We start from the raw sequence: 17,801 nt of genomic DNA, 5'->3' as shown, positions 1-17,801 counted from the left end.
TCCTTAATCTGTAAAATTCCAACCGCAACTTTCCCATAGGATTGTACGGAGCTCGCGGCTGTGTTCTCACACTGCACGCTTCCCCCGTGGGTCCCCTGTGTCACTACCTTGGGTGGTTCCTTGGGGTCCCAGCGATTCTACATGCTCTAGGCACTTTGCCTAGTCAAGTCGTGGTTCTTATACCACATTCTTAATATATGTTTTGGTCTCCCCCTGGGGCCCATTGTATATTGTGCTATTTACTGTTGTTTTAGAACTGTAATATTGTGTGCCTTGCTCTCTAATCTCATAAAGTGGTTAGTAGGGAGTGTTTAATAATAAATACATATATTTTATATATATACCTTGTCTGGTTCTCCTTTCATTTGGTAATTCAGGAGGTTATAATCTGGTAAACCAAGTTGCTTTACATTCCTTCGAGACTTAGCCTGAAGGCTGCTCCCCATAGCTACCACTAGGATAGCTTTCAATAAAGGTTGTCTTTAACCTAATCATCAATAAGGGTTGTTTGGACTGGTGCAAGGTGCCCACTATAACTAGTGGACAGCATATACCAGGCCAACTTCTCACACTGCTCATGAAAAATTAAAAGATCCAGTCTGACGTCTGGTAATAGATTTTAAGGTAAGGAATCTGCCGCCAGATTGAGTCTCCACCAGATGAGACCTTACCGAAGGTAAGTAATTTGTTTATTATTGATAGAAATAAAAAATGTAAACTTACTCCTTATCCACTTTCAGCTTCTGGCAGTGTCTGATTTGTTCACTGAAAGAAATCAGTTTGAGATGATGTATTCGACCCTGACTGAGTTACAGAAAGTTCACCCATCAGAAGATGAAATCCTGAATCAATATATGGTGCCTGCAATTTGCAAGGCAGCTGCTGTTCTTGGAATGGTAAGAAACAAATTACATGTGAAGGACACAATTAAAACCACTTTTTATGTACTGCAAATTATTGCTTTGTCTTGTCTAGGTCTTATAGAAGAAGTGTTAAAAATCTGTAGATGTAGTGTAATAACTCATTATAATATGCAACCCATTAGGACACCCCTCTTTTCACAACTGCGCACTATATGAGCCTAAACCTGATCTCATTTAAATCTTCCATACAAAACCACAACACAACATCGACCACACTGTAAGAAGCTGGCTCTGTATACATTATACCAAAATAAGGTGTAGCGTGCACAGAGTCAAGTGGATACCCAGAGGCTTTACAGAGGCTCAGGTAGATAAAACGAATGCTCTCTTGTGTGATAGAGTGGGCGAGCAGTTAGGCTTACCAGAGGTAATGGCTATGGTGGTAAGGGGCCAGGTCGAGCTTCACAAGCACATTCTCTGCATCTTCCATTATTTTACTAAAGTTGGGGCCTTTTTAAAAGGACTAAACTCTTTTGAGCACTTTTACCCCTAACTATAGTAAACTTATTAAGTTTTAAAAATGCTATAGGGACTTAACCAAGGCCCTATCAAGCATTTGAAAAATTTGGAAACATTGTCTATTCAAAAATACAGTTGAATCTAAAGGCAATTTTAGTCCTGTGGTCACTTTTTGTCTTAGTGGTTCAGCAGATGCAAAGTCGTAGACCCCACCGCTGATCCACCAATGTAGGAAGCTGACTCTGTATATGCTATACCAAAATGAGGCATAGTGTGCACAGCGTCCAGTGGAACTCCAGAGGCTTTACAAAGGTTTGTGTAGATAATACAAATGCTCTCTTTTGTGGTAGTGTGGGCAAGCAGTTAGGCTTAATAGAGGACAATGTTAAGCATTTGTTGTACACACAGGCAATAAATGATGCATGATGCACACACTAAATTACTAAATCCGAGACAAGTGGTTTGTAAAAATAATACTCTCGATATATTTATTTTATAGAACCAAAGATACTTGGTTGCAAATAAATATGTTTTGCAATATCAATGCTTTTCAATGTAAAAAGTGAACACTTAGTGTATTTTTCAACAATGCAATGTAATCCTATGGGAGAAAATTCAATCAGCAATATGCAGGTGAGTAAGTGATTTACGATATTGAGTTTCTGATGGATACATCTGCCTGTGGATTCCTCACCTTCTGAATATCCCCTGCGCCAGCATTCCGCGGAAACTTTTTTCCTAGCTCTCCACGCCGAGGAGGTCGTCACAATGCCATGGCTCCGCACGCGGCTCATGTCAGCGTGATGACGTTAGTTCCCTTTTTTCCGCGCTGTCGACGCTAAAGTTTTTTTTCTGGGACTCTCCTTACTTTTGTATTGATACATTGTATTTTTGATTGTATTTTTCTCTGTTTTTGGCATGTCGAATCCGAGGAAGTCGGGCTTTAAGCCCTGTAAAGAATGCGGGGGTCACATGTCGATTACTGACCCTCATGAGGACTGTCTTTGGTGCTTGTCCTCTGACCACGACGTCGAGGGCTGTTCTTCTTGCATGAAGATGAATCTGAAGGCTCTGAAGGAACGGGAGGCCAAAATGTATATGGCTAAGGCAAGAAAAGAAAAAAGGGGTCGCAAAAGGTCGTAGTCAAGATCTTTGACGTCGCATGACTCCAAGAGAAAGCATAGGAAGAAGAAGAAGATGCATTCATCTCGCTGCCGATCGTCGAAGGCTGTGGCTTTGAGGTCGCCTTCTCCAGCCCATCAACGTTGAGTAAAGGACTTTGTCTCTCCTTCTCCTTCAGTTTCTCCTCAGGTGACTCCGGTTCATTCTCCATCTTACAAGGGGACTCCGGAGCGTTCACCGACGCCGAGATTTTCACCGACTGCAGAGGGTGTGTCGAATCCGGCTGATGCTGAGGTTCCTTCGGCTCCTGCGGCTCTGCCTGTGACTCCGGCGGCTCCAACTCCAGAGGTGCCTCGTTTGGATCCTGAACCGGCTCAGTACCCACAATTTCCGGCGCCGGGTTCGGATCCATCGCATTTTTTAAATGCGATGTATGGCGTGTTCGCCGGGGCCTCGTATCCCTCTGGAGCACCTTTGGGTCCCATGGGTCCTATGGCTTTTAGTTTGAGTGTGCCTCATTAGTATCCTCAGGTCCCCTTTGTACCATTTATGCCGCCGCCGCCGTCCTGGCAATTTCTGGCTCCGAGTGTCCTGTCCCAGCGTAGATAGAGGGTGGACACACATTAAGCATGAGTGTGTGTGTCTGCGTTAGCTTCTGTCTACTAAAACTACGTTTCCCATAAGCCTGTGGGCCTCGTCACATGCCTTGTGAACAGGAAGCATACATAAGCACCGCCCACAGGCTGCCCGGTGCTTGTCAAGCAAGTACTTCCTGATAGCCCGATCTGCTTGCTTTGCCATCGCAACGGAGTTCTCTGTCCTGTATTTCGTCGAAACGGAAACAAGCCCGAGGATGAACACGCACGCTTTGTGCCCAAATACTGCATCTCTTTGAGAGACATCTTATTCTGAAATGCGCTGTAACGCGTCTTGGAGCCGTTGCTCGGCTCCCCCCCAGGTGCGTGGACTCGCGCGCAATACTTTCTGAACGTGCAGAGGCACGTCTGTGAGCTGGTGCTCAAGATCGCCTCTGGTGAATGGATTTGCCTTGCCCGCTTTGTTTTGAATAGCATAGTTTACGAGCAGACGCTCGTCAGAGATCCGCTTGAAAGGCTCGGATTCCGTTTAGTTTTCCTTTACGTTTTATTTCCTGTACTCATCTAGAAGACACGTGCGGAAAACCTGCATACGCTACGGAGCCGTCATGTTCACATAATAGTGCCTTGCATTCAGGTAGTTTGTTGGTTTACATGTATGTTGTGCTTCTGTTTCACTGCAGGGAACACGGGGTTGGGATTCCGGATTGAACTGAGGTCTATGCCCACGCGCCTTATCCCTGAGTGTGATTTCGCAGCTGCACCTTTTTGTTTCTTTTATCCCTTTTTTCCCTTTCCCCCGTTATGGAGCCGTCTGTTGAGTGACGTATATATATCCTCAAGGCCTGCTCCGTATTGGGGATAGGGTTACTAAGCATCGTCCCTCGCTCCCGCTGTGTCCGGCTTGAAAAGGTTAGTGGTCTGACACCGAGGATGTCGACGCCGTATGGACAATCCCCGTCTTCATCCCGTGAACCTTCTCGGATTCGATCGGCGCCGGTTACTACAGTGGATCCTCCTTTCACGCCGCTCCCGGAGCCATCAACGCCACGTGTGGCGCAGCCAACGCCGCAATCGAAGATACGCTCGAGAAGAGAAGCGCAGAGGTTGTTAGAGGAGGAACAGTACCAAGCTGAGGGGATGGAGGAAGGGGAAGTTTATGATACAGAGGATTTGTTTGAGGGTTTGTGTGAGGCAAGTGGACTTGATACTTCCCCAGAGTGGGATTCTGCTTCTCAGAAGGCTTCCCCCTCGAAAGAAGTTGCACCATATCATATTGTGATAAGGAAGGCTGCTGAACGTTTGGATTTGCAGCTTCCTATGGCTGAATATAAGCCTAATTTACTTACAGAGGTGCTTCATTCTCCTTCCTCTGTGGTTGAGCCTCTTTTGCCTTTCAACGAAGCATTGACTGAGCCAATCCTTGATGTGTGGAGAGACCCACTTTCTGCTCCTGCAGTTTCAAGGTTGGTGTCCAGAAGATATAGACCTGCTCCTGGGGATCCGGTGTTCCTTTCATCCCACCCTTCTCCTGAGAGCTTAGTGGTGCAGGCTTCTTGCTCCAAGCAGTCCACAGGTGCTTTTCCGCAGGCTCCTGCTTACAGGGATTCCAAGAAGTTGAAACAGTCTGCAAAGAAGGTCTTTTCATCAGCTAGCATGGCTCTGAAATCTACCAATGCCACTTGTCTGTTGGGTAGATACATTCATGCTCTTATGGACTCTGCCAAACAACTTCTTCCTAAATTGTCTGAGGAGGATAGGGGAAATCTGAGTGAGGTGCTGGCAGCCTCTCAGGCTGCGGCTCGCCAAGTCATCCAGTCTGGTCTGGACACGGTGGATTCAGTTGCCAGGGTGATGGGTTCACCCATTGCAACAAGAAGACATGCGTGGTTGAGGTCTTCTGGATTTACTCCCGATGTACAGACTGCTCTTCTTGATCTGCCTTTTGATGGCTCTAGACTGTTTGAGGAGAAAGCTGATTCTGCTCTGCAAAGATTTAAGGACAGTAAGGCCACAGCGAAGTCTTTAGGTCTGCAGACGCAGGTGAAAGGTTATGGCTATAGAGGTTACCGTGGCTTCGGCAAGTTTTCCTTTCGTGGTTACAGACAGCCACAGCAGCAGCGGCAACAAAACACCTTGTACAAATTCTTTAGGGGTAAGGGCAGAGAACGCCTTTGTGGATCTGGACGTCAGCCTTCCTCCTCCTCCTCTACCTCCCCAACCCCTCCTGGTAACGCAGAAAAGCAGCCCTAGATCTGCCATCCTGGATCATGTTGGTCCTGTGGGAGGTCGGCTTACCCATTTTTTACAAGATTGGAATTCGATCACTTCGGACCTTTGGGTTCTAGATCTGGTCGAAAATGGGTACACCCTTCTCTTCAGGGAATTCCCTCCTCCCTACCCTCCTTGCCAAGGGTTTTGCACGGAGGATAATTTACTTCTTCTTCGGAAGGAGGTGCTTGTCCTTTTACAGAAAGGTGCGATAGAGGTGGTTCCGGAGCAGGAAAGGGGTCAGGGATGCTACTCCCGGTATTTCCTGATTCCCAAGAAGGATGGCAGGTTACGATCCATCCTGGATCTCAGAATCTTGAATCTGTTTCTCAAGCAGAAGAGGTTCAAGATGCTCACCCTAGTGCAGGTTCTTCAGGTGCTGCAACAAGAGGACTGGATGCTGTCCATCGACTTGCAGGATGCGTATTTTCACATCCCAGTCCTGAAGTCGCACAGGAAGTATCTCCGGTTTACGGTTGGTTCGCAACATTACCAGTTTGCGGTCCTTCCGTTTGGTCTTACTACTGCACCTCGAGTCTTCCCAAGGGGATGGCGGTGGTGGCTGCCCATCTCAGGAGGCCGTGGATCCTGGTTTTCCCCTACCTGGATGACTGGCTTCTGAAGGCAGAGTCGCCAGAGATGGTGCGTCGTCATCTGCAGGTAACAAGGCAGCTGTTGTTTAGATTGGGTTTTTCGATAAATGTGCCCAAGTCTCACCTGGTGCCCTCTTAGCGCGACCTGTTCATAGGGGCAGTACTGGATGCCACTGTGTGTCGAGCTTTTCCTCCTCCGCAAAGGATTCTCGATATTCAGGAAATGATCCCTTTATTCCACAATGGAGCGGTTGTTTCAGTTCTGAAGGTCCTACATCTGCTCGGTCTGTTCGCCTCCTGCATTCTGTTGGTCAACCATGCACGCTGGCACATGAGTCTGGCAGGATCTCCAGAGAAGCTGCAGCGGCTCTGTCTTGGTGGAGTGTGAAGGGCAATCTGTCTCAAGGAAAGCCTTTTCATCTTCCTCCATCGGTGGCCACAGTGATAACGGATGCCTCTAGCCTAGGGTGGGGTGCTTATCTGGTGGGACCTGGAGATCAAGGGTCTTTGGTCTCCAGAGGAAAGATTGTCTCATATCAATCTTCTGGAATTGAGGACTATACGTTTGGTGCTCAAGGCCTTTCTCCTTTCCCTTTGCGGTCAGTTGGTTCAATTCCTGACAGACAACACTACCGCGATGTGGTATGTCAACAAGCAGGGAGGAGTAGGGTCGTACCGTCTCTGCAGAAAGGCTTTGTGGCTTTGGTCCTGGGCTCAGGACCATCGGATTTGCTTGTTGGCAAATCATCTGGCCTGGGTGTTGAACATGCTTGCGGACTGTCTCAGTCGGCAGTTCTCCGCCGACCACGAGTGGAGGCTTCATCCGGAGGTAGTTCGACACATCTTCCGGACCTGGGGGACTCCTTGTGTGGACCTGTTTGCCACTTTCGAGAACACGCACTGCCCGTCATTCTGCAGTCTCCAGTTTCCGATACAGGGGGCATTGGGGGATGCGTTTCAGTTGAGTTGGCGCTCACAACTCCTTTACGCGTTTCCTCCCATATCCTTCATTCCTCGGGGTTCTGAGGAAGATTGGCCAAGAAGGGTGTGGTACACAGATCTACTTCACCTCTCATTACACCCTCTGCTCCGCCTCCCTCTCAGGGTAGACATCCTCTCGCAGTCGCAGGGGCAGGTTCTTCACCTCCAGACCCTGAACCTTCGTGCCTGGAGATTGAACGGGGCAACCTGAGTTCCTTCTCTCTCCCGCCTGACGTGGTGGATGTTATCTTTTCGGCCAGGATACACTCCACTAAGTCCATTTATTCCTACAGGTGGTCAAAATGTGTTAAATGGTGTGGAGAGAGGTCTATTGATCCCTTAAAGGCTCATCTTTCTGATGCTCTTTGTTTTTCGCTGTATTTGGCCCAGCAGGGTTGTGCTGTGGCTACTGTTAAAGGTTATTTGTCGGTTTTATCGGCATTTCTTTTTTTGCATGATCAGCCGTCGCTCTTCAAATCTCCTGTTGTTTTAAGGTTTATTAAGGGCCTTACTAATATGTTTCCGCCTACTCCCTTCATTATTCCCCAATGATACTTGAATCTAGTTTTAACATTCTTAATGGGTTCCCCTTTCGAACCTATGCATAGTTGTCCTTTGAGACTGCTATCATTCAAAACGGTCTTCCTTGTGGCTATCCCCTCGGCTAGGAAGGTGAGTGAGCTTCAGGCTTTGTGTTCAAAGTCTCAGCTTTTGACCATACATGCTGAAAGGATGGTACTCAGGACCAGGGCTGCTTTTCTGCCTAAGGTGGTAACTCCCTTCCATCTGTGGCAGTCCATTACCCTCCCTACTTTCTATCCCCCCCTCACCCTTCCAAGGAGGAGGAGGAGAGGCTTAATCGCTTGGTTCCTAAGAGGCTGATTAGTTTCCATCTGGATAGATCGAAGGACTTGCACCACGACGATCAGCTCTTTGTGGGCTATGTTGGACGCATGAAGGGCAAGGCGGTGCACAAGCGCACTCTTTCCAGGTGGATCATCTTGTGCATCAAGATCTGCTACGCTCTGGCCGGTAAGGAGCCTCCTGAAGGCTTTACAGCTCATTCCACCAGGGCTAAGTCATCTACTTCTGCCTTGTCCAGAGGTGTTCCTGTGCTGGACATCTGTAAGGCCGCAACTTGGGCCTCCCTCCACACTTTCGGGAAGCATTACTGCTTAAATTCCGAAGTGAGAAGGGACAGCCATTTTGCGGGCTCTGTTTTGCAGGACTTTTTGGTATAGAAGGGTGGACATCCTCCTCCGGCTGTGGGATTCTATTCATAAAGTGAGGAATCCACAGGCAGAAGTATCCATCAGAAGAACAAGTTACTTACCTTTGGTGACGCTTTTTCTGGTGGATACAGTATCTGCCTGTGGATTCCTCACTGACCCACCCTCCTCCCCGTTGTCCACCCTTTTATACCTTAAAAGAGGTATTCGTTAATATGTTGTTTTATATTGTCATTCTGTATTGCCTCTATTTGCCTTTGTGTAGGCTTATAGGAATTCTTTTGCTTTCCTTTTTCACTTTACACTGTGTGTATTTGTGTGAATACTGTGTACTATGTATGCATTGTCTATATGGTCCGTCCGTCCGCCTGTTTCGCCTCGGTGGCACGGAAAAAATGGGTGGAACTGACGTCATCACGCCGACGTGGCCCTTTTATGGCTCCAGTGACATCACGCGGAGCCACGTGCGGAGCCATGGCATTGTGACGACCTCGTTGCGTGGAGAGCTAGGAAAAAAGTTTCAGTGGAATGCTGGCGCAGGGGATATTCATATGGTGAGGAATCCACAGGCAGATACTGTATCCACCAGAAAAAGCGTTACCGAAGGTAAGTAACTTGTTCTTCTGGATAAAGAATTAGTACCAGGTAAGGTTCAGGTAAGTGTGAATACTGTGCCACCGCCACTGGGGTGATTAAGTGCAGAGGTCAAACACGGTATCTGGTGCCAGTGCTATCCAATGGAGAAATGGGGCAATAGAAGTGGTACTACTTACAGGTAAGTAGCCCAGTTTAGTAACCAAGTCTCAGGGGGTTTAGGTAAGCACGATGGGCAACAAGGCAGCACCAAACTTGAACCTCCAGCTGCACAGGGGCTTACGGGTGCAGAATGCCAACACAGCATTGTGTGCCCAATGCAAACCAAGGAAGAATCTCAAAGTTGGCATAAAGGCTGCAGGCTTAGGCCAGGAGGCAGATCGAAGGAGACCTACAGCCGGACAGGTAAGTTGGGATGTGCTGGAGCGTTGGGACATCATAATTTGATCTTCCCAGGGGCTCCAGGTGCAGGGGTATCCTTTGTCATCTGAAAACAAGTTGCTGGTGCAGGTTGCGGTTGGGGGGGGGGGGGGGTCGTCATGCAAAGGCTGCATGCCTCAATGTGGAGTCGGCAGGGGTCAGTCCACGGTGGACTCTTGCTCAGAAACGCTGGGGAACCTGTGCCTGACTGGTGAACCACTGGGACTCGGGCCGGGTGCAGAGGTATTCACCGGTTTCGCAGGCAGAGTTTTGACCTTTAAAAGTTGGTTTTCTTTTGGACAGGTCTGCTGTCAATGGGAGTTCAGGAGTCTTTATAGAAAGCAGGCAGCCCTCCCAGGGTTTTAGAGGTCGCTGGTCTGCGGGACAAGCATTGGAAGTGTGCAAATTATGAAGTTCACAGACAGGCAGGCAGGGCTGTGAAGAAGTCAGTGGCTGGAGCTTCTTGTCGTGCAGGGATCGGCTCTTCTTTGTTCTCTTCTTCATAGGTCATCGCTAATCTGGGTAATAAGGTTCAGGGGTGCCCGTAAACACTAACTTATGATACAGGGGTCAGAAGGTAGTAGCCAATGGGCTACTTACCTTTATGGTACCTACACCCTTTGTATATGTCCACTCCTTCTGGGAAGGTGGCATATACCGAACTCTATTGGTTAGAGACCTCCAAAACAATATGGAGGATTCTGGAGGGGGGATCACTTCAGCTCAGGGTGCCTTAGGGGTTGCCTTGGATGAGAGGGGACACACCTCTCTTGCTTACTAATTTTCGTGCGGATCTTGCCACCAAAATGGGGCTTGGTCAGAGGAGCGGGCATCTCCACTAGCCGGAGAGGCCCTAGTCAGCATACCAAAGGGCGGGAAGCTTTTGAAGCTTGCCACCTTTCTATGCTGTTCCTGGTGTAAAGCACCTCCACCCAGAGCAGGCTTTGTTTCTGACCCACGAGAGCAAAAGGCATCCACCTCAGCTGGTCAGAAACATGTCTAGAGGTAGCAGGCTGGTGGTAATCAGTCTGGCACATACTAGGAAGTTGGTAGGATTTCAGGGTCACCTCTGAGGTGCCCTCTGGGTGCATTTCTTAATACATCCAACACTTGCATCAGTGTGGGTTTATAAAGCTGAGATGTTTGGTACCAAACATCTTGGAATTCAATGAAGCCATCATGAAGCTGTGGAACTCATAGTGACTCAAGCTCCCAGCCCATGTACTCAGTATGTCTTCACTGTGCTCTTATAATGTCTGAGAATGGACTAAGACACTGTAGGAGTATATTTGCTCATGCAGTTATGCTCTCAAATGAGGAATAGTACACTCTGCCTTGGGGCTGTAGAGCCTGCTGTAGGGGTGACTGACCTATGCCGCTTGCAGTGCTGGTAGGCCTGGCACACAGGGATGTGTGCCAGGGCGACTTTCCACTTTTATCCGTACCAAAACACACAGGCTGCTGTGGCAGTATGCCTGTGTTTGGTATGGGGTCTTTTAGGGTGGCATAATACATATCTGAAAGAGACACGTTAGTGATAGATTCCTTACCTTAGAATTGCCCCCAGGCGTCAGACTGCAACCGGAAAGCTTTCGTCAGCAGTACCCCTGCGGATCGGAAGGTGGCATTGTGCGGCTCCACGTCCGTCTTAGGCATCATGATCGCCGGGATGATGTCGTGGCAGCTACTTAGACGCCGCCCTCGCGCGCTGACGTCAGTTCTTTCTTTTTCCGCGCCAGCAAGGGAGCAGTACCCTCAGTCAATTTTTGACTGAGTTTTTTGGGACTTTTTGTCTCTGTTCTTTTGAGTCTTTGACTCCTGGTGTATAGGGATGCCCGGTTTCAAGTCTTGCGAGACTTGTCCCTGCACGATGACGGTGACGGACCCGCACCGCGAGTGTCTCTACTGCCTGGGGCGCTACCACGACCCCGCGTTGTGCTCCGACTGCTGGGCCATGGCTACGAAAACTTTGCGGGTGCAGTTCCGAAAGTTGCTTGAGGCCCGGGAGTCGGCTCCTGTCGTTCAAGGTCCCGGTCCCGGTGTCAATCGATGCCGATTCCGACGCCGATGGGGAATTTCTATCCCTTTCTCCATCCTCCTCCTTCTTTTCCGCCTGCCCAGCAGGTTGGGGAGGACTGGGGGTGGTCTGAAGACCCTCTCTCAGCCCAATGCAAGTTAGACCCGGACTGGGAAGAGGGTTTGGAGGACTCAGGTGGACTGGATTTTTCTCCAGAACCTGGCACACTGTTTCCTTCTACCGTGGATACGGAGGAGGGTGGTACTTATTCAGTGGTGTTGCATAGGGCAGCCGAGGCTCTCCAACTCGAGCTCCCTACAGTGGCCGTCAGGACTAACCTCCTGAAAGAGTTGCTCGGCCGGCGGCTTCCTCTGCGGAGCCGCAGCTGCCTTTCAGTGACGCACTTTCAGACGTTCTTTTGGGCAGCTAGTCCAGGCCCAACACAGGGGATCCTGTGGATAGGAACGTGGCCCTACGCCATTGCCCAGCCCCGGGTGACCCCAGTTTCCTCTCCCAACACCCTACCCCTGAGAGCTTGGTTGTCCAAGCCTCTGCGTCCCCGAGCGCATTCCCTTCAACCACCTCCGGATAGGGAATCCAAGAATCTGGAGACGTTTGGGAAGAAGGTTTTCTCTGCTGCCAGCTCAGGATTGCGGTCTGTGAACACCGCATGCCTCTTGGGCAGTTATTCCCACTCTGTGTGGTATACGGTGGTGCAGGTGCTGCCTCAGTGTCCAGAGGAGGCCCAGACAGTGCTTTCCTAAGCAATTGCTGAAGGGAGAGACGCAGCCCAGTTCATGATTCGTTGTGGCCTTGACACCGCCTACTCGCTGGTCAGAGCGATTTCCATAACAGCGGCGCTACGCCGTCACATCTGGCTGAGGACAACTGGCTTTTGACTCTGATGGACATGCCTTTTGATGGCACTCGCCTTTTTGGCGACAAGGCAGACAGTGCTTTGGAGCGTTTTAAGGACTCGCGGGCTACGGCCAAGTTCTTGGACCTTTCGGCCACGCGCACTCCTTCAGCTTCTGCTTTTCGCTCCTTTTGTGGCCAAGGAAGGGGCACCGAAACACATTTGTTTCAAAGCCACAGGCCTGCACAGCAACAGTCTCAGCACAGCCGCGGACGTGGGACAAGCCGAGGTGGGTCACGGGGCCAGCGGGCGGGTCAGTCCACCACCTCCCCTGCCACCACTGCCTCCAAACCTTCCTAGTCCGGTCTTTCAGGCCCACCAAACGTCAGTGGACGGCAGGATTCACCATCACCTCCCCCACTGGCGCACCATCACTTCGGACAGGTGGGTTTTACAGATAGTCCGAAGGGGCTACTCCCTCCCCTTCGAGTCTACCCCTCCAGTCATGCCACCTCAGTACCACCGTATGTTGGGGGATCACTTGGCACTTCTCCAGCAGGAAGTTGCGGCCCCCTTGGCCAAGGGGGCCGTCGAGCGCGTTCTGACACCAGAAGTGGGTCGTGGTTGTTAGTCCCACTACTACTTGGTTCCAAAGAAGGATAAGGGCCTGCGTCCTATCTTAGACCTTCGGAACGTCAGTCGCTTCCTCCAGAAGGAGAAGTTCAAGATGCTCACACTTGCTCAGGTCTTGTCTGCCCTAGACTCGCAAGACTGGATGGTAGCGTTGGACTTGCAGGACGCTTATTTTCATATCCCCGTCCTGCCAGCCCACCGGCGTTACCTACGGTTCACGGTAAGCCAAGAGCACTTTCAGTTCACCGTGCTCCCTTTTGGCCTTCCCAGCGCCCATCAGGTGTTCACGAAAGTGATGGCAGTGGTCGCAGCTCATCTGCACAGATCAGGGGTTTCAGTCTTCCCCTATCTCGACGACTGGCTGTTGAAGGCGGGCTCGCTCCAGGCAGTCGTTTCCCACCTCCAGACTACGGCCGACCTCCTGCATTGCTTGACGCCCGGGAGTCGGCTCCTGTCGTTCAAGGTCCCGGTGTCGATCGATGCCGATTCCGACGCCGATGGGGAATTTCTATCCCTTTCTCCATCCTCCTCCTACTTTTCCGCCTGCCCAGCAGGTTGGGGAGGACTGGGGGGGGTCTGAAGACCCTCTCTCAGTCCAATGCAAGTTAGACCCGGACTGGGAAGAGGGTTTGGAGGACGCAGGTGGACTGGATTTTTCTCCAGAACCTGGCACACTGTTTCCTTCTACCGTGGATACGGAGGAGGGTGGTACTTATTCAGTGGTGTTGCATAGGGCAGCCGAGGCTCTCCAACTCGAGCTCCCTACAGTGGCCGTCAGGACTAACCTCCTGAAAGAGTTGCTCGGCCGGCGGCTTCCTCTGCGGAGCCGCAGCTGCCTTTCAGTGACGCACTTTCAGACGTTCTTTTGGGCAGCTAGTCCAGGCCCAACACAGGGGATCCTGTGGATAGGAACGTCGCCCTACGCCATTGCCCAGCCCCGGGTGACCCCAGTTTCCTCTCCCAACACCCTACCACTGAGAGCTTGGTTGTCCAAGCCTCTGCGTCCCCGAGTGCATTCCCTTCAACCACCTCCGGATAGGGAATCCAAGAATCTGGAGCAGTTTGGGAAGAAGGTTTTCTCTGCTGCCAGCTCAGGGTTGTGGTCTGTGAACACCGCATGCCTCTTGGGCAGTTATTCCCACTCTGTGTGGTATACGGTGGTGCAGGTGCTGCCTCAGTGTCCAGAGGAGGCCCAGACAGTGCTTTCCCAAGCAATTGCTGAAGGGAGAGACGCAGCCCAGTTCATGATTCGTTGTGGCCTTGACACCGCTGACTCGCTGGTCAGAGCGATTTCCATAACAGCGGCGCTACGCCGTCACATCTGGCTGAGGACAACTGGCTTTTGACTCTGATGGACATGCCTTTTGATGGCACTCGCCTTTTTGGCGACAAGGCAGACAGTGCTTTGGAGCGTTTTAAGGACTCGCGGGCTACGGCCAAGTTCTTGGACCTTTCGGCCACGCGCACTCCTTCAGCTTCTGCTTTTCGCTCCTTTTGTGGCCAAGGAAGGGGCACCGAAACACATTTGTTTCAAAGCCACAGGCCTGCACAGCAACAGTCTCAGCACAGCCGCGGACGTGGGACAAGCCGAGGTGGGTCACGGGGCCAGCGGGCGGGTCAGTCCACCACCTCCCCTGCCACCACTGCCTCCAAACCTTCCTAGTCCGGTCTTTCAGGCCCACCAAACGTCAGTGGACGGCAGGATTCACCATCACCTCCCCCACTGGCGCACCATCACTTCGGACAGGTGGGTTTTACAGATAGTCCGAAGGGGCTACTCCCTCCCCTTCGAGTCTACCCCTCCAGTCATGCCACCTCAGTACCACCGTATGTTGGGGGATCACTTGGCACTTCTCCAGCAGGAAGTTGCGGCCCCCTTGGCCAAGGGGGCCGTCGAGCGCGTTCTGACACCAGAAGTGGGTCGTGGTTGTTAGTCCCACTACTACTTGGTTCCAAAGAAGGATAAGGGCCTGCGTCCTATCTTAGACCTTCGGAACGTCAGTCGCTTCCTCCAGAAGGAGAAGTTCAAGATGCTCACACTTGCTCAGGTCTTGTCTGCCCTAGACTCGCAAGACTGGATGGTAGCGTTGGACTTGCAGGACGCTTATTTTCATATCCCCGTCCTGCCAGCCCACCGGCGTTACCTACGGTTCACGGTAAGCCAAGAGCACTTTCAGTTCACCGTGCTCCCTTTTGGCCTTCCCAGCGCCCATCAGGTGTTCACGAAAGTGATGGCAGTGGTCGCAGCTCATCTGCACAGATCAGGGGTTTCAGTCTTCCCCTATCTCGACGACTGGCTGTTGAAGGCGGGCTCGCTCCAGGCAGTCGTTTCCCACCTCCAGACTACGGCCGACCTCCTGCATTGCTTGACGCCCGGGAGTCGGCTCCTGTCGTTCAAGGTCCCGGTGTCGATCGATGCCGATTCCGACGCCGATGGGGAATTTCTATCCCTTTCTCCATCCTCCTCCTTCTTTTCCACCTGCCCAGCAGGTTGGGGAGGACTGGGGGGGGTCTGAAGACCCTCTCTCAGTCCAATGCAAGTTAGACCCGGACTGGGAAGAGGGTTTGGAGGACGCAGGTGGACTGGATTTTTCTCCAGAACCTGGCACACTGTTTCCTTCTACCGTGGATACGGAGGAGGGTGGTACTTATTCAGTGGTGTTGCATAGGGCAGCCGAGGCTCTCCAACTCGAGCTCCCTACAGTGGCCGTCAGGACTAACCTCCTGAAAGAGTTGCTCGGCCGGCGGCTTCCTCTGCGGAGCCGCAGCTGCCTTTCAGTGACGCACTTTCAGACGTTCTTTTGGGCAGCTAGTCCAGGCCCAACACAGGGGATCCTGTGGATAGGAACGTCGCCCTACGCCATTGCCCAGCCCCGGGTGACCCCAGTTTCCTCTCCCAACACCCTACCACTGAGAGCTTGGTTGTCCAAGCCTCTGCGTCCCCGAGCGCATTCCCTTCAACCACCTCCGGATAGGGAATCCAAGAATCTGGAGCAGTTTGGGAAGAAGGTTTTCTCTGCTGCCAGCTCAGGGTTGCGGTCTGTGAACACCGCATGCCTCTTGGGCAGTTATTCCCACTCTGTGTGGTATACGGTGGTGCAGGTGCTGACTCAGTGTCCAGAGGAGGCCCAGACAGTGCTTTCCCAAGCAATTGCTGAAGGGAGAGACGCAGCCCAGTTCATGATTCGTTGTGGCCTTGACACCGCTGACTCGCTGGTCAGAGCGATTTCCATAACAGCGGCGCTACGCCGTCACATCTGGCTGAGGACAACTGGCTTTTGACTCTGATGGACATGCCTTTTGATGGCACTCGCCTTTTTGGCGACAAGGCAGACAGTGCTTTGGAGCGTTTTAAGGACTCGCGGGCTACGGCCAAGTTCTTGGACCTTTCGGCCACGCGCACTCCTTCAGCTTCTGCTTTTCGCTCCTTTTGTGGCCAAGGAAGGGGCACCGAAACACATTTGTTTCAAAGCCACAGGCCTGCACAGCAACAGTCTCAGCACAGCCGCGGACGTGGGACAAGCCGAGGTGGGTCACGGGGCCAGCGGGCGGGTCAGTCCACCACCTCCCCTGCCACCACTGCCTCCAAACCTTCCTAGTCCGGTCTTTCAGGCCCACCAAACGTCAGTGGACGGCAGGATTCACCATCACCTCCCCCACTGGCGCACCATCACTTCGGACAGGTGGGTTTTACAGATAGTCCGAAGGGGCTACTCCCTCCCCTTCGAGTCTACCCCTCCAGTCATGCCACCTCAGTACCACCGTATGTTGGGGGATCACTTGGCACTTCTCCAGCAGGAAGTTGCGGCCCCCTTGGCCAAGGGGGCCGTCGAGCGCGTTCTGACACCAGAAGTGGGTCGTGGTTGTTAGTCCCACTACTACTTGGTTCCAAAGAAGGATAAGGGCCTGCGTCCTATCTTAGACCTTCGGAACGTCAGTCGCTTCCTCCAGAAGGAGAAGTTCAAGATGCTCACACTTGCTCAGGTCTTGTCTGCCCTAGACTCGCAAGACTGGATGGTAGCGTTGGACTTGCAGGACGCTTATTTTCATATCCCCGTCCTGCCAGCCCACCGGCGTTACCTACGGTTCACGGTAAGCCAAGAGCACTTTCAGTTCACCGTGCTCCCTTTTGGCCTTCCCAGCGCCCATCAGGTGTTCACGAAAGTGATGGCAGTGGTCGCAGCTCATCTGCACAGATCAGGGGTTTCAGTCTTCCCCTATCTCGACGACTGGCTGTTGAAGGCGGGCTCGCTCCAGGCAGTCGTTTCCCACCTCCAGACTACGGCCGACCTCCTGCATTTGCTGGGGTTCTCCATCAACATCCCTCTCAGAAGCTCCTCTTTATCGGAGCAGTTCTGGACACGGTGCTGTTTCGGGTTTATCCTCCCGAACAGCAAGTCCTGGACATTCGGGCTATGATTCCGATGTTTCGACCCTTGTCCTGGGTTTCGATCAGGATGACCTTGAGGCTGCTGGGCCTCCTGCCTCCTGCATCCTGTTGACCAATCATGCCAGATTGCACATGGGGGCTCTGCAGTGGGACCTGAAGTTCCAGTGGGCGCAGCATTAAGGGGACCTGTCCGAGTATGTCTGGATCTCGGGGGCACTGCACAATAGTTGCAGTGGTGGCTCACGAACCAGCATTGGGTCAGCTGCAGATCACTCTTCCTTCCCCAACCGGAGCACACAGTGGTGACGGATGCGTCCTTCCTGGGATGGGGCGGCCACATGGGAGAGGCGGAGATCAGAGGACTCTGGTCTCCGGCGGAGTCCAGGCTCCATATCAACCTTCTGGAGCTCTGGGCGATCCTACTTGCACTGAAGGTATTCCTTCCCTTTGTCAAGGGGAGAGTAGTGAAGGTGTTCACAGACAACACCACCGCCATGTGGTACTGCAACAAGCAAGGCGGGGTGGGGTCGTGGACCCTATGTCAGGAGGCTCTGCGTGTCTGGACATGGCTGGAACGTCAAGTCATTTCCTTGGTGGTTCACCACTTGGCAGGTTCTTTGAACGCCAGGGCGGATGAACTCAGCCGTGGTGGATTACGAATGGCGTCTTCACTCGGAGGTGGCGCAAGATCTCTTTCAACAGTGGGGATAGTCTTGG

The 17,801-nt window shown here is 51.9% G+C and overlaps 1 protein-coding gene across 2 annotated transcripts in view; it reads left to right on the top strand.

The window, feature by feature from the left end:
- HTT (huntingtin) overlaps positions 1-17,801 on the top strand; it is a 2,065,683-nt gene that overhangs the window by 1,824,440 nt on the left and 223,442 nt on the right. For both annotated transcript variants that reach the window (XM_085642500.1, XM_085642499.1), the window contains one exon: positions 741-896. In XM_085642500.1, the coding sequence (XP_085498626.1) occupies positions 741-896 (156 nt within the window). The remainder of the gene's footprint in view (positions 1-740; positions 897-17,801) is intronic.

Source organism: Triturus cristatus, chromosome 2_2 (assembly GCF_964204655.1).
Source record: "Triturus cristatus chromosome 2_2, aTriCri1.1, whole genome shotgun sequence".
In the NCBI taxonomy this organism is placed as follows: Eukaryota; Metazoa; Chordata; class Amphibia; order Caudata; family Salamandridae; genus Triturus; species Triturus cristatus.
This window is presented reverse-complemented; position numbering and strand designations above follow the sequence as displayed.